Raw genomic sequence first — 17,555 nt, 5'->3', positions numbered from 1 at the left:
CACAATGAGGCTACCCCAGAGCCTTCTCCTGAGCACCCCTAACTTTCTCAGGCTGTCTTCATAGAAGGGGTGCTCCAGCCCTCTGATCATCTTTGTGTGTCCCCTCTGGCCTGCTCTGACATGTCATTGTCCCTGTGCTGGGCACCCCAGAGCTGGATGCAGTGCTCCAGGTGGGGCCTCACCAGAGGGGTGACCTGCTGGCCATGCTCCTGTGGATTAACCTGGACACAGTTGGCTTTCTGAGCTGTGAGTGCACTTTGCTGGCACACTCTGAGTGTCTGGTCTGCCAACACCCCAAGTATTTCTCCTCAGGGCTGCTCTCTGTACACTTCCACCCAGCCTGTATTTGTGCTCGGGATTGTGTCAGTCCTAGTGCAGGAGTTTGCACTTGGCCTTGTTGAACTTCATGAGGTCCACACAGTCCCACCTCTCAAGCCTGCCATGGTCCCTCTAGTTAACATCCCTTCCCTCCAGCATGTCGACAGCTTGGTGCCAGCAGACTTGCTGAGGATGCTCTCAATCCATTTTGCAGACAAAGGTGTTAGGCAGCACCAGCCCAAATGCCCCAGAACTGCCCCACTGACCAGAACTCGTGTGACTTTCTGTATTAATAGATCATTGTAAGTTGTAAGATCATTTAAATCTATCTGCTGGGACAAAGTACTCTCATACCAGAGAACTGAAGGCATGTACTTGCAACTGATTCTGAGCAGAGACAAATAATTTTCCCCTTTTCTACAGAGGAATAAGTAATTTTGGCATAATTTTCATCCCTCTCCTAAGAATCCATCACAACCAAAAAGGGGTTGATTTTTGAAGAGTTGGACGTTCTTTCTTCTCTCAGCATTTGGGGTTTGAATCCTGCCTTGATCTCATGGGATGGGAGGATAGCATTAATGCTTGGGGAAAACAAGTTGCTTATTGTTGTTTGTTTCTATTTTATTCTTTTTATTTCCTTGAGGTTTTGTATTGCAGTAAGGAAGAAAATGAGTTCAAGAAGCTTTGGACAATACTTCAGGCGCGTGGTGTGACTCTTGGGGATGGTCCTCTGCAGGGCTAGGAGCTGGACTCAGTGATGCTTGTGGGTCCCTTCCAACTGAGCAGATTCTGTGATTCTGTGAAATATTGGTGGGAAGAAGGAATGTGACAAACACCACAGTTTTAGTGCTTGCCACAGTATGGCAGATACCTGCTCTCTTGCAGGGGGGCAATAAGCTCTGAGCCACTTCCTTCAGAGCTCCCAGGAAGGAGATTGAAAGCTTTGGCTCTGATCTCACCTAGTGCTTTGGCACCGAGGTACCAGTCTTGCTCTGGAGGACATCAACAAAATCACAGTGACAACTGTGACAGCATTGGCAGGTTGCCTGTGGAATACAGTATCTTACACCCTTGGCATGTGATTGTTACAAACACCACATCAGTCTGCCATTACCTCTTCTAATTGGAGGTCAGTGAAGAAACACTGAAACAATGAAAATGTTGTGCTCTAGTTTAAAGGCCCTTGTAGTTCTTGAAAGCCAAGAGATTGTATATTAAATATGTTAAATATTTGCAGCCACATTACACTCCTTTTTCAGGGAGGAAATTGTCAGAATCAAGGACTTCACATCTAGATAGAGTATCAAGAGATGGATTTCTTATGATGACCTTAAATGCTCTTGAACTTTGAAATCCACAAGCTGGAGTAGCAGAATAGCAGTTGGCTCTACATCCATTATAATTTAAGTAGCCCCATTAAATGCAGTTCAGATATTCCTCAGGTATCTAGAGTAGGAATCACATCTTTCTATTCCAAATAAGAGAATGAAGTGATAGACTTTGCATTGCTTTCTTCACCAATCCAGTTCAAATCCTATTTTAAGGTCTAAATGTCTGGATTTGTTCTGTCCCCTTCTTATATATCCTGGGGATTGATGCATAGTTAGGAATTTGGGAGCTTTTGTTCAGCAGAATGCAGAACAATGGAAGTGTGGTTTGGGATGCAGGGGAGTGCAAAACTTCTCTTAGGAAGAATTAGTACAACTACTAACTACACAATGTGAAAATAATACTAAAATATTTTTTTAAATACTCTCTGTGTTCATATGTATTGTCATATAGGCTTTGAGATTCAATAGTTCCAAGCTTTTAATAGTAAATTGTTTATTTTTCTGTTGAGTGTGTAGGGAGCTGAAGAGCTTCTTAAAATGGAAGCGTCTATAGAACCGTCACGCTCTAGACTTTATAAAAATGTTCATTTGTTTCAAGCATGCAAGAGAAGTGATTGCTCAGTAGTTTAATTAAGCTCATTATGAAACACTGTTCCTGCACCTTACTCAGTAGGACTTTTGTTTGAACTTACCTGTGGTTTGTTTTCCACTTTTCTAGTGAAGGGAGATGTTAGTTGGCTTACTTAATCCCAAGAAGCTGCATTCCACACTCTCTCAGAATTCCTTAAACACAAGGTGAAATAGCACAGACTGACAGACCTGTAAGTGTTAAACATAGTGTTTATGGTGAATTGAATTCCTCTTTGCACCCAGGAGTTTTAAACAAGAGCTTAAGGAATTGTAGTGGAGCTTAAAGGATTGCCTCACATGTCTTAAATGATTGCATTGTTGATTGTAAATAAAAAATAGTTTTGATTTTTACAGTAAATGGGAAAATACCTTTTGCTATCAAAAAGATTTAAAAAGTCATTCACTCAGACACCTTAAATAAACACATGTGTTGAGGTCTTCAGGAAGCTCAGTAGATAGATTCTTTGCTGATATAGAGATATTAAAATAATAATGTTGTAGTAAAAATACTTGGGGTTTGTCTTCCTTCTAAAAAGTCACCGAAGAATTTCTTCCCTTCTATTTTTCATATTCACTTCTCTCTGATTGAACTCACCTCCACTAATTAAGCATGAACACATTGCTATTTTAATTAACTCTCTTACTCACAGGGTAAGAATTCTGTTTAATGTTCCTCAGTGGGAATCTACTTCCATCTTAGGCTTATCAGTGTTATTTCTCAAAGGTAGTGAATATTATTAACTTCATTCTACAGGAACAGAAACATTCAGGATGAAATTTGTCCATGGCTTCACATTGATGAGGTGTTGCTCTGGGGATATGGTTTGCTGTTCTAATGGCAGTGGTTTGCTGATCCTCAGAGTTGATTTTTCAGTGTGGATTGAAAACCTAATCAAGGTGGTTATTAAAATCTTACACAAATAGTTCAGAGAACTTCAGCATCAGTAAAAAGCCCCCCTCTTGATATGTCTAATAGTAATAAAGGCTGACAGCACACAGTCTTTTGATCATTATAGTGTTTGTGTGTCTTGTATAGTACAGATTTAATGGCCAATACCATCCATGATAGAGGGTCAAACACAGAATAGTTCCACAGAAAAAAATGGTCTAAAACCTCTTTAGAGCTGTTTAATTCCTGCTTAAACCAAGTAGTTATAAAAATTGGAAATTTCAGCATAGTCCTCTACTGAAAGAAAAAAGTGATAGCTGCCCCTTTTCTCACTAAGAAGATAAATGTCAAACTTTGGCATTCCAGCATTGTTCAGAATGAGAATGCTCCTCTGCAGAATGGGAATATTTCTATCCATTTGCCCACCCATCATTTTGCCTCATGGAGCCTGGCTGGTGGGGTGGGGTTTAATTGTGATGATAATGCTGTATTGAGGACAGATTGCTCTGGGACCACAATCATTAGTTTTATTCAGCTGGCAAAAGATGATTACATGATGGCAGTTGTCATTCATCACTGGCAGAGGCCAGCATTCGAGCCACTGCCTGGCTGCCTTTACTGGGCCTCCTAGAAAACCAGACTTTTCTGGTTGTATTTTTCTACTAGCAGTGTCATGTAAGTGCATTTAATAGTCATTAGGTTTCCTAGGAAGGGGATTTACTCTAAGGAGGAGTTATATACCCAGGTATGTATCTGTCTGTGCCATAGAACAGTGTTTAAATTCAAACAAATTTCCAGAAGAGTAGCAACTAAAGTAATTTATTTGTTAGTGAGGTTCATATTACTTGAAAATAAAATGTTGGGCACTCTGTTAATAGGTGTTTGCACATCTGTGTTATACATATGGGCAAGTTTTTAAAATGTTTTCTTTGGTTTTAACATGTAAATGTTTAATACTTAAATTTTTTAACCATTTTCTCAAGATCTGTAATGCAAGTGGTGGATTTTTTAATATATCTCTCTTCTCACCAACTGTTCCTGTTGATTTTTGTTAAGTGTATAAACTCCCTGGATGGCCTTCACATTTCTCAGTTCCATAGTTACATGAAAAGGCAAAAGGGAGGTACTTGTTCTGCTTTAGAGTCTGTCTTCTTCACTTCTGCTTTTGAAGTTTCTCTTCTTGAAATCACATAAAATCTGTGTAAGAACAATCTCAGAACTCATCTGTTGGAGTCCCAGGAGGTAGGATACTGGCTTTTCCTGCAAGAAGAAAGGAAACAACTTCTACTGCCCAACAGCTGTGCTGAACAGAAAAACCTGTAGCAGAGCTGCTGTAATAAACAAGGGGCAAAAAGGCTGGGAAAAAGAAGAAGCAACCATGCCTGAATGTGTTTGGATGTGGTGGTGACATGGGAATGACTGAGCTGTCATGGGCACTATGGCAGGTCACTTCTGCCTGTGCCAATTCCCCAATTCCTGCCTGGTTTCTGTCTGCCTTGTGTTTAAAAGCCTTCACACTCCCTAGGCAATCTGTCCCAGGTTCTCACTGAGTTTCCTATTAAAAAGCTTTTGCAGGGAATAGGGGGACACCATCTGAAGGTCTTGCCTGAATTCACTTCTTGAGCTTGAATGCATTGCTTTGTGTCCCTCACTGCCATGGAAGGCAATTGGTTCTCTTCAGGTTACAGCCAACTTCTGCAGATTTAGAGACTGTCACTGTGTGTCCCTCAATTTTATTTTCCTTTTGACTAAAACCAATCAAAACAAAAGACAAATCTGCACTCTGTTCAGTTTCTCTAGTGGATTATGTTTCCTGGCCTCCTCTCACACTGCATCCTCTTCTGGAATCTGTTTAGATGCTCAGCATATGGTGTGGCATGGTGTCAGCTGAGCACAGCACTCCAGCTGAGGCTTTGCAAATGTGAATGCAACAGGAGGGGTTACTTCACAACACATTGGGGGTGAGAATTTGGTTTCTATGTCCTCATGTAGGGTTTGCCTTTTCCCTAACAATTCATCATTCAAGTTCAGTTTGGCATGTCTACATCTCCAAGATACTTTTCTAAATTATTTTTTAGTGCGTTGTTCACTGCTGTTTATGTGATTGCATCTGTCAGGTTATAGAGTATGTTGTATTTCTGGCCTTGCTGGATTGCATTTTAGCATTTCAGGTAGTTTTGGCTTCTCTTTGTTGATCCTTCCAAAAAGGGCTCCCTTGTCCCCTCTTTTCTGCAGTGTCTCTGTGTTTCCTGTTAGCAATTAAGCTTCACCACAACTCCATACTCCGATTTAAATACTTTACAGTGGATGCACCTCTCATTCTGAATAGTGTCTCTGTAGGTAGCTGGGGAACTGGAGTGTTTTCAGAGTAGCAGTGGCTCTGGCAGAGCTGGGAGGTTTTTGTTTCAGAGTTGCAGGCCTCCAGGCACACACAAAGTTCATAACTAGTTTATGCAATTATTTATTAGGTTTGGTATGTAACTGTTACAAAGAGGTTGAAGGAGGTAGGGCAGCTGGCAGAGAACAAATGAGAAGGTTGTTGCTCCTTTATTTGCTTGGCCCTTACCAACCACAGCTTGAAGCAGAACAGAGAAATAAATTACATTTGGAATATTGATAATGATAGCTATGCATTAACTGCCTAAAGGAGACAAAACCAAATTAGAACTGCTAAAAAATGCAGATAAATTCTTGATATATATACACACACATAATCACTGCAGCCCAATAAAATTATACATGCTGTCTTCATCCAGGGTTAAAACTGTTTGGTGGATTAGGGTTTTTCTTGTTGTTAATTAACATTCATCATCGTGGTGGAAAGCAGATTAACAGAGTTGAGAGTGGAAAACAACAATTTCAGATGTTGGTGAGATCTTACATAGACATATGGAAGATGAAAACCTCTGAAAAATGATTCTGTATGGCCACTACTTGGAGCAGACTCTGCTATTGGAAGGGGAAAAGGGAAGCAAATTATAGTGAGTCTGGTAACCTAAAGTTACAGCTCCTGCATTCACTGTGAGCATGATTGCCTTAGAAAAGGATGCATATTAACCAGGATAATCATATAATATTAGGAGCAGTTCAGTTTATACTGGGAAAATAATTTCTGCTAAATAGCAATGAAGAGATTTTGGAGAACCTCTATTCAGTGTTAGATGGCACAACCACACCTCTTAGTAATGCACTGGTGTTGCTGACCACTGTGAAGGGCAGAGTCTCCATTTGCTCCATTTATACCAAAGACAGAAAAAAATTGCACTAGTAACAACAAGGCAGAGCTTAAAAAGCTTAGTCAATGCTTTCTCAACAGATTTGGTGAGTTGTTTTTTCTTAAATTGGATTCACTGCTGAAAAGACAAACTAAACATAAAGTGCTTTGATCAGTATCCAGAGATGCAAAGTTGCAAAATTGTGTAAGTGGAATACATGAGTGGAATCGTTCTGCGGACCTCTCTTATTTGTCCTCAGTATAAGAACTGAAGTAGTAAAAACTTAAAAATCACAAAATCTTGGTGAATTCTGAAAGAACATTTTTTGGAAGGAAAATAAAGGAAGATATTTCTTTTTCAGTTCACTTTCTACTCAAAAAACATTTAAATCACTCATTTTCTCTGGGCTTTTGTCTGCTTATGATGCAGTACAAATTCATCAGTGTGCAATTTTACTAATGATAAGCTAGTTTGCATCTTCATTTAGCAGCTGATTTGATTTTATCAACACTGCTCAGAGGTACTGATAAAATACTATCTTCCCTTAGATTAATTATTTCTTCTCTGTCCTTGAGTCATCTCACAGGAGATTTATGGGACATGGGGAGCCTCTAAGAACTATTATTATTCACAGTAACCAGTGTTTCAACTGTGTAGATGAATGATATAAAGAAAGAGATTATTTCCTTAGTTCCAGCTTCTATTCTCACAGACAGGGAAAAATTGCTACATAAATTCTCCCTGGCAGCTCCCTGAACTGCTTGCTCTTCATCCAATTTGTCAATTATTTTGGAAGAACCAGTGTACAGAGATCCCTGCTAACAGTTAAAAATAGTCTGGATGCAGAAAGGCTTCAAAGCATAATGCCTGAAATCACAGAGTCATATTTTACCAGTAAGGACATCCCTGACGTTTTCTTTCTGCTTGCTGGTGGTTTTTGAACTGATAGCACTCATTCTAGTTGATCTGGTGTCATTAGAAATTTGATCTGTTGATTTATTGAGAGTTGATTATTAGTTGTGGATTATGATACAAGTTTATTGGTTTTGCTCTCTTGTTCACGTTTTACCTAAGAAAGGAAAGATTGCTGCAAACTGTCCTTAGTCTTAGGGCTTAAAAAAATGTTCCTCTTTTGTTACTTGTTTTTCTCTGCCATGTTCCAAGAGTATTACAAGGGTGCTTCAGCCCACTCCTTGGTGTTCCTGGTATGAAGTCCCTTCAATGTCTTAGTTCTGACATCTGTCTGGAAACTATACCATCCGTTGGAATTTTTGCTGGGTTGTTTTATATTAGACTTGGAATAATTTTTTCCCTAAGCATTGTTACAACAGTGAATGAAAACTTCTCTTCTGCTTCTTGCTACTCACTGAGTGATTTTTCTTCATTGTACAAATGACTGCTACAAATCTGAAAACAATAGTACTGTCTCCACAGGAAGCTTGAAATCAATACCATCTGAACCTTAGAATTATTTTTTCTAAGTTAGCACCCTAGGTATTTTACAGGACTTTAGTTTTTCCTTGACCATTCTCAAGGGACTTTTTCCCCTTCTCCTACCATTTTGTTTGGTTTTTTTAAATCTTGTCGGGGTGCAAATGAGTAACTTTAAATTCAAGTTTATCTCAGAAAGTAAATTATATGTAGCTATAATTTGAGTGAGAAAATGGATATGGAACTGCTTCACAGTACTTTTAATGACCTATTTATTTCAGTAAGTACTTCAGAATAAATATTCACAGGAAAGTGATTCAGAACTGATTTTGAAACATGCACTGTCTGGTGTAGAAGATCTCTCTTTTCTTTCAAACCAAAAAGCATTAATGATTTTTTTAATATTCTACTAGCCACATGCGGAATTTTTGTAGGTGTTTAGTGATTTATAGCGCTTCTGATTTTGGGTTGACATCTGTAAACATGGTATGGTTCTCTAAGGAAGAGAGAGCAGAGCCCTCTGACGTTACCTGGCCATTGAAAGTCCTGAACAAAGCTTCTTGTCCATGTAAGCAAATACATGGGTCCTCTTGAGGCTTTGACACAAGCTGACACTTGACATCCCCATTTTCAAGATTGAATTTTCTCTGTGCAAGAATTTTTCGGGTATGAGCTTACAGGTGAAATTCGAGCACCCTGAACTATGTAGATGCCCAACATTAGGGAGAAAATCCAACAGTAGTTGTGTTGTTTTCCTGAAGCTTGTAAACACTCAGCAGTGAGGCTATGTTGGGATGGCCAAGAAAGCTTGAAGCAAGATGGAGTCAAAACCAGGGAAGGTGAATTAGTTACTAATTCTAGTTACTAGTTACTAGTAAATGTTAGTTAGTTAGCTAGTTACCAGCTAGTTTGAATGAATGCATCTCTCTCATCTCTCAGTGTGTTGGATTAGGTGTGTGAATCTACCACATCATAAAACTATAAATAAGAATAGTTATTGTGAAGTAGCTTGCAAAAAGTAAGTTCTTCCTCTTGCTTACCCCATGGTAAGTTGCCTTTATGTTTTTGTTCTTGGAGTGTTTCTCATTACAATTTGAACTGATTTCCAGCATGGTAAAAATGAATAGTGTTTATTTTCTAGTGCCTACACACTTCACTCAGTAAACTGTCTCGTGTCAGAGCAGTTTACTGAGTGAAGTAAAGCTTGATTTAATGAAAGAAAATGCACTAGCCAGCAGCTGTTATTTATGATTTTATTCATAATGGTGTGCTACTTCCACCAAGACACCCCTTTGTTTGTCTCATGCTATACTGCTTCACAGTAGTACATTTCCTGAATGCATAAACACAGAGGTAATTCAGAAAAGAGACTGTAACTTACAAAGGCCCCTAGGACATTTTTCTCTTTAACATGACTAGAGTGTATATTTAAATGAAAAGGTAAATTTATCTGTCTCATATCTGTCTCTCCACTGTACACTAAGTCATCTTCAAGACAAATTGATGAAAGAAGAGGAATAACTGTACTTGGCAGATTTAAATTATTCTGCTGCAGGAAGCTCTGAGACTGCACTGAAAGGGGCAAAGGATAACCAGAAAAGGCAGGAAGCCTCTCTACAGAGGTAGAGGGTGTGTGGGGATCTCATTGGATCCCATTTACCTCCAATGCTTTATGTAAGGGGGATGATACCTTTTAACTTATATAGAAGAGAGTGATTTAAAAGCAGTTTCTGCCATGCCAGTCTTGCAGGATTTCTCATCTTTCACCTGTTGTATTTTTCTCTTGTCATCCCCTGCATCCTCTTACCACCCTGTGAGATACCTCCCTGCAGTTAGTGAGGCAGCTGAACCTAGTAGCAAGGAGACTTTTCCTCTAAAAGACCATCTCCTGGCACTTTGCCTCTGTCAGCATGAGTCTGCTTTTTGCGCCGGTGGGTGGGTGGGTGGTGAAACAATTTCTTCTGAGCAGTTTCTTGATTATTTTCATAGTGCTTTTGCAAATGTCTGTGGTGGGTGTCCTTCTTTCTGGGATTTACCTGCATGAATTTTTACTGTACTGAGTTACTTTGGCCCCTCTCCAGTTCAGTGTTAAGCAAGCTTTGCAACCCACACAGAATTGCTTTGAAGCTAATTTAAGAGGCTTAAAGAAGATTGATGAGGATTCCCCTCTGAAGAAAGGAAACTTCAGATGCTGTAGATTTGCTCTGTAGTGGTAACAGTTCTCTGTTATTTTTCCTGACTTCTGACTCATGTTATATATAAGAATACAAAAACTGGTGTTTAGTAAGAGCTGCTCGTACGTGTGGCCATGGGCTGGCTGCCAGGGCTGCCCATGGGGCCACTGCAGATCTCACACTTGGGTCCATGCCACTGCTGCAATAATTGGGGAGTTTTGCTTGTGATGTACTATGATCTTTAACCCCAGATTGGTGTCTGTTTTGTAAGATCAGAGGTGATGAGGGATGGAATCAGCTATGGACAGATAGTGAGGAAGGCAGCACATGATTCTGCTTGAATCAGTGAATTTTCTGCCCTGGCATCTCAAGAGAGGATTTCTCCCTGCCTGCCAGCACTGCCTGTTCAGACTTGCTTGTGTGAGGGCAGGGTCTTTGTGACTTGCCCTCCTGAAGCACCCAGTGTTAGGACTTGTCAGGGAGAGATGTTGCTTTGTGGCATTGTTGTGGCACTGTTATCTCTGTACCTAAACATAGGTTTGAAAACTTTGATGCCACCATCTGTGAAGGAGGACTTCCTCTAGGGACTATTCCTTTAAGTTTATTGTTCTAATCACCTTTCAAAGATACTGGTGTGGGGTTTTTAAAACAGTGAACATTTAACAAAGCATTTGTGACATTTGGCAAAATGTGAGCAATGTTATGTGATTTACTATGAATTCCTTATACTTTTCTTCCCCAAGTCTCAAAACAGAAATGTCGGTGTGTGATGAGAAACCTTTACTTAACAAGGGGAATACTTTATGTGAAACTGGATGTTTGAAACTCAGTCCCAAGTAGTCATTCCCTGTAGCCCCTGTGCAGGGGTTGCTGGGACTGATCAATGTGTTTTGCCTCCCCAGTGCTGTCTGTAACTTTGTGGTGGCTGCAGCAGTGTGTGAGGGCAGCTGTTCTTACCTAGAAGTAGAAAAAATTGCTAAATCTCACAAAACTGTTAAATCCTGTGTTTGTTTCAAATGAAAAGGAATTATCTCAGAAAAACTGTATAGGACTTATTGGAAAAAATTATTTTAAAGGCATTGTTGTGGCGTTAATCAACCTAAATTACTGAACATGAATTTATAATAAGGAGCATTCCAGCTTGATTTATATGCCATTTTAGTTGCTTTTTGTAAAATTTTTTGGCATTTCACACAATGGATGTCAGTTAATGACAAGTGTGATTCTTACCTTTTCTTAATCAAGCACACACAGACATGGAGACAATTGCTGTTTCTGGTATGTAATACCTAATCTTGAAAGAGAAGTTGGGAGAGATATTATTTAAATAACTACTGGCTTCCTATGAATAATTAGCCTGCTGTGACTTAGGGGGTGTTTTCAAGTCTCAGAAATTAAAGTTTCTACTTGTGTATAAAATTCATGTTTTATCTACAGGACATAGCTCTTTCTTGACAAGACAAATTAATCACTTTTTAACTGGATTTTAATGCTTTGCCATTATGAGCAAGTCAGGCAAATGATAAAAGATTTGTGAACATTCAGATACTGTTCACAGTTCAAAAAATATATACATTAGACCCAAATGGACAAGAGTATTTTGGATTTGTGTTTTACAGCTGCATTTCAAAACGTGTGTTGAATCTTACCTTAGAGGGTGAATTTTAAATGTGTGAAGGTTTGGGGTTGGTTTTTGTGTTGAAGGATTTTAGGTTTTGTAAAAGCAAGATGATTTCAGGTGCACTTTTCTTACCCAAACAATTATAATTACATACATCTTTTAATCTCTCCATTATATAAACACATAAAATAGTTCTGAAAGGGAGAAAATGTAAAACTAAATACTCAGAAGTTGCTGCGGTTTTTAATTTTTAAAAATTGAAGTTTCTATTCAATGTCAGTAATTTTAGGTATTTTTAGTTATGTGGCACAATGTGAGTATGCAGCAGATTAGTTTTATTTATTTATTGGGGTGATTGTGTCAATTTCTTTAATATTCGAAGGTACTGATTTCATTATTACAAGAGAAGTGCATATTGGATGATTGCCAAAATTGTTTTTACTTCTGTGTGTATCAGTGTCTGGCTATGTAATCTCTGTAGATAAATGAAAGAAAAACTTCATCTGCAGCATCTGTTTTTCAGACCTTTTGGCTTTCTAAAATACTTTGTTTTGCCTCCTGGTGACTTGAGATGGAGAGGATGCTTCTTGTCATTGCAGAGGCAGAGGTGGATAAATACAGAGCCTTTCTGAATTCAGGTCTGTGTCTACAATGCCTGATGGTAGTTCCCCTCTTCCCTAAGTGAAGATTCACCTAATATAAATACTGCACATTTAAAGCAGATGATAATTAGGAGGACAAAGACCTTCCCAGGAATGAATGTATTGAACTTTTTTATCCTGCTTAACCCCTAAGTAAATTTACAAGCCAGAGGGCAAAGCTATTAACTGCGTTGGCTTGTAAAACTTACTCTGTAAACTGTCTTTGACTAAACATCCATTGACTTTTCCTGGTCTAAATTGCTTTCAAATGCTAAGTTTAAAAATCAAAAGAAAGTAACACACCACTCTATAAATACATATGCATCACTAAAGAAGAATTATTAAGATTTGGCTCTATTTCGCTTATATAGCTTAATTTTAATTAACTTGTAGCAATGAGTAACTGTGCAAACCGTGTTGCTTTCTCCTTCCCTCACAATAAGTAGACTAGAAGCTATAAATGTATACTTCAGGCTCTGCCATCTGAATTTGAAGGTGTTTCTGGCAGTGAGACCCCCCTGCCATGTGGCACAGGGACATTAGTGTGAGACTGATAGTTACAGCTATCCCAGGGCTGCTCACTGCTCCAGCACTGTGCTCCTAGAATAGCACCAAGGGCTGCACGCAGCAGGAGTGCCCTGTCAACCACACAGCATTGCTCTTGCATTCCTAAAGGCTGAAGGTGCTTATTTTTAGCATGTCCCTCTTTGAATGGTGAGTTTCAGCATTCATAATAATATTTCTGAAGTGTTTTTCTCCATCCTTTTCCCTTCAAATTAATTTTCATAACTTGTCCTCTTCTTATAAATGCTGACATTAGTGACATAAGACCTTATTGGAAATTATATGAACAATGAGTAATATAATGTGACTGGCACAAGTGGATCTCTCCTGTCTGTGATAACACAGGAAAAGGTAGTACCCTTTTATGTGCATTTAACACTGTAAAAGCTGACAGCTTCTAAAGTTAGGCATGAAACACCATCTTGGGAAATCCTTTTTAGGGCTTGCTCTTTGCAGTTTACCTTAATCTTTGAGATAGAAGCACATCCCTTTATTGGTTACATGAGTAAACCATTGGACTTGCTTCAGAGATAACAGCTAATTTAAAGGTGAGATTGAATCAGTTGTTGAAAATACTCTATTTGGAGAAGCTTAAATGGCTTCACCATATCTTAGTGTCTCACTGAATTGATTTCTGTCCCCCCTCTCTTGTGTTCTTGGAGGGAGAGGTAATAATTATTTTAGCAAAGATAGTACTGAAAACCCTTAAACTGCAAATTTAAGCAATGCCATGCAGCTTGACATGCATCTTTTTTTTTCTGTTGAGATTTTATTTAATGGTATGTTATTTTATCTTAACTGATGACAATAAAAGCCCTACAGAAGTCAGTTTTCAGGGAGCTGTTATATAAAAGATAAAGTTCTCATTCAGAAACCAGCAGTAAAGTTAGTGGCATACTTTAATCATCAGGGCAGGACTGGCCAACTGCACTAAGTTTCTGGAAATATAGAAAGACTGGGTTCTTGCTTCCTGAGAATTTCCAGCAACAGCTGGAGTTGACAGATGATGTGTTAGGGAAGAGTCTCTGGAAATCCTCATCATCAGCCTCAGTAGTTCTCCTGTTCATCAGTTATTTTATTTGTTTATAGTGTTCAAGTAACTATTTAAAGTAAAAATCCATTATACTCTACTGTTCTGACAAGCACTTTGTCAGTTGAGATACAGTTATGGCAGTTGGAAACTGATTTTATCTGTGTAGAAACACCCTTAGGCTTTTAGTTTTGTTTTGTTGGGCTTTTTTCATCCACTGTGGGTGCTGTGAAATTCTGAATTTTTATCTGTAATATGTCTAGAGGTTTTGGTAAAGCCTTTGGAGGTAGATGTGATTTCATTTGCAATTTCTCACATTTCCTTAGCAATGATTAAACTAAAATTAAATGTGATTACCTTTGTTTTCAGCCATGTGTATTTACATGTTTCACATTACAGGCAATGCTCAGAATAAATGCATTGCATAGGTTCATATTACTGATGAGGTTCATGTGCTGTAAAAATAGAACCTGCTCATCATGTGCTTTACAAATCACTGTAGGACTATTTCCTTTAAAAGCAGAGATTGTAAACATGCAACTAAATTATAAGAATGTGTCATTCTTCATTTACTACATTTTTGTTCTAATTAGAGTTGAAGCTGCAATGATGTTAAAGCAAGGTAGTGAAAAGGAATCAGCCAGAATTTTAGGACAAGCAATAAACTGCATTCACAGCCATGTGTTTTTCTTGATTGGCAAAATATAACACAGTGGATCCCAAATTAGAGTATGCAGGCAGAGACATGCATCAAAACAAGAAGATGTGGGAACTGTGTTAAACAATTACAGTCTATGTTTGTGTACATGGAGTTCAGCTTTCAGCCTCACACAGTGTTGTGGCAGCAATAGAAAGATGTATGGAAGCATGTGCTATGTGGAGACTTTGTGTTTTGGGAGCTGGTTTCCTTTCAGGAAGAAAGCCAGTGAGCAGTTCAGTTGTCTTCTTTGATGGACTGGGGATTCTGCAAGGTTGGGTCTCCTGGTTCTAGTTGCCTCGTAATGTCCAAAAATGCACCAAAGTGCTACAAAAGTTTCTGTCATGGCTTGTGTTACCAGCCTGATAAGGGTTGGTAACCCTGAGACAACCTTAAAGACTGGACAATGCTTAGTCCACCTTTGCTGGATACAGACTTGCTTTAGTGAAATTATCTGTGCAGGAAATCTGGTTTTAGTTCTGTTTGTTCTCTCTGCCAGCTCAGTCTTTGCTCCTTTCACATGTGACGGACCATGCAGCCCTTGTGTTTTGACAGTCTTCCCTTGAAGAGAACTGTATTCTTTTTGTAACATTTTCTTAAACCCTCTTGTGCGTAGAACTGAAGGATAAGATGCCTAAAGGTGATACCATCATACCCTTGGTATTGTCTCATTTTGATACATTTTCCAGAGCTGCTAAGCAACCAAGCAGGTGGTGCCCAGTACTGAACCTGACCTGGCAGGTGGTGCAAGTTGCTCAGGTTTTACCCTCAGACCCCATAGAAATGGTCACCTCTCCTCTGATTCTTGTTAACAGCACTTGTGGAGTTACAGCACTAAGAGCATTTTGTATTTCTTTTTCTCTTGTCTTAGGTTTTCTACCCTAGCAAAGATGGCACTAAGATCCCAATGTTTATTATTCACAAGAAAGGAATTAAATTAGATGGTTCTCACCCTGCCTTCTTGTATGGATATGGAGGCTTCAACATATCAATTACACCAAGCTACAGGTAAGCAGGGTGATTCACACTTTCTTCTGAAGTATCTGGTATTAGCAGCTGTCACCAGGAATCTGACAGGATGCATTTCAGGTTCCTGAGAAGCAAGATGAGGGCCATAAAGGCTGCCCAGGCATCATTTGTCTGCTTTGTTAGTTCTGAATTAGAGGGTTTTACCCAGGCTCACAGAGGAAATTATGTCAGAGCAGAGAAGTGCTCTGCTCTCCTGAACTTTACAGCAGTCACCCTGCCCTTAGGATTACACCTTAACCTCTTCTTGCTCTATCACTGAGTTCCACAGAAAAACATGGACAAATATATAAAGGAAATATTTGGGCCCATTGCTGAATTAATACCATAGGAAATTTTCTTTATTCCAAGTGAAACAATTACATATGTCTAAATATTATGCAAAATCAAGTGTTTGACTAACTTAATGTAAATAATTAAAATTTGGCTGCATTTTCATATTATACTTTTGAGATTACATTGGAAACAAAATCCTTCTGTGGCCCATATGATCAGTAAAGAGGATTGTGTCTTGAGACACGAATGATACTGTCCTCACAAATGCAAAGCAACTCATTGTAAACCAAAAATGCTGTGTTCAGATCAGGCTTTGTAGCTCTCAAAAGCCATAAGCTTTATTGCATAGATGATCTCTTTAAAGAAAACCTTATTTCTTAAGCAAGGCAATTTGAATAGACTTGCCAAGAGGCAGTGCTTGAATACTTAAGAAATGCTCCTAGGTGAGGCAGAGGAAAGCAGAAGTGGAAAGGGCTGAATAGAGAACAGCTTTTCAGGAAGCAGAAGAGCAGCTCACTACCGAAAAATAATCTATTATAAAACAATCCTATTAAGTTTAGATACTACCAGTCTTGCTTTAGAGTTAGCACATTTCAAGAAATCCTTTATAGTGCTTGCCTTTCTTATTTGCTGTGATTGTATTTCTGAATAGCATTTACAGTTTCTTGTCCTTTTTAACAAATACCCTGTCTAACAATGGATCTCCCATCTTGTACTCTGATTATTTGTAAGCTTTTTATCTGCCTCATAAAGCTACACTTCTAATTTCTTGTGGTTCTTGAGAGACACAATTATATAACTAGCATAGTTTCAAAATTCTTTTTTACTTAGGTTTAACCACTGATTTATTACAGTTGATTGTAGATGCTGAGAACTGTTATAAAACTTACCATGTTTTCATTTTTAAAGAATGTAAAATGAATATTACATATCTATTGATTTAAGGTAAAATTTCACATACTGGAGAGCTGGTTGCTGGCAGAAGGAGAAGGTATTTCACAGTCCTTACTTCCACCTCCCATCCATTGGCCCTGGTGCTTGCTGGAGCCTTTGCTAAGCTGATTTACCTCACAAGAATGACAGAAAACTATCCCAGCAAAACAGAGTGGGTGGGTTTCTGCCATTTTGGCAAGCTAAAAATTGATTCTCGTAGGAGTCCAGCAAACAGCAGCAAAAGGGTGCAGCTGACATTTAGAAGAGAGGAAGATGGGAAGTAGGAGCAGTGACCTGTATTTTCCTGAACCCTGTGAAACCTTCATTATACAGTTCATAAATTAAGAATATGAATCTGTAGCAGTCCCTTAAAAGCAAATGCACAGAGAACTATCAGTGACCTCCAGATCAAAATATATTGCCCCACTGCCAATGTAAATAAAACATGATTGGCCACACCTCCCTCCTTACTCTCTCCCTGTAATATCAAGACATGATTTCTCAGCTTTCTCTTTCTAAAAGAAAAAAAAAGAGAAAAGCCAAAGGCTTCAAATACATGTTTATGACTAATAACCTGAGAGTGGAGTACTTGGTGAGGGAATGTGTTCCAAAAGTAGGGAGGCAAAATCAGGGAAAGGAAATTCTGGCAGGGAATTTATGTCAGAAAGGCAGGATGTCCAGTTCACCCTTTACCTGGCAGATTCCACTAATGTTTTACTCCATCTCTGTTACTACATTCTGCAGTACTCCACAAGGAGTTCCCAAATCCAAGTGCTATT

General features: G+C 38.8%; 1 protein-coding gene across 1 annotated transcript in view; it reads left to right on the top strand.

Moving 5' to 3' along the window:
* PREP (prolyl endopeptidase) overlaps positions 1–17,555 on the top strand; it is an 87,327-nt gene that overhangs the window by 54,853 nt on the left and 14,919 nt on the right. Inside the window, exon 11 of the mRNA XM_058801218.1 lies at positions 15,413–15,549. Coding sequence (XP_058657201.1) covers positions 15,413–15,549 — 137 coding nt within the window. The remainder of the gene's footprint in view (positions 1–15,412; positions 15,550–17,555) is intronic.

Source organism: Ammospiza caudacuta, chromosome 3 (assembly GCF_027887145.1).
Source record: "Ammospiza caudacuta isolate bAmmCau1 chromosome 3, bAmmCau1.pri, whole genome shotgun sequence".
NCBI classification, from domain to species: domain Eukaryota; kingdom Metazoa; phylum Chordata; class Aves; order Passeriformes; family Passerellidae; genus Ammospiza; species Ammospiza caudacuta.
Note: the sequence above shows the minus strand (reverse complement) of the source record. Positions and strands in the feature narration are given on the sequence as shown.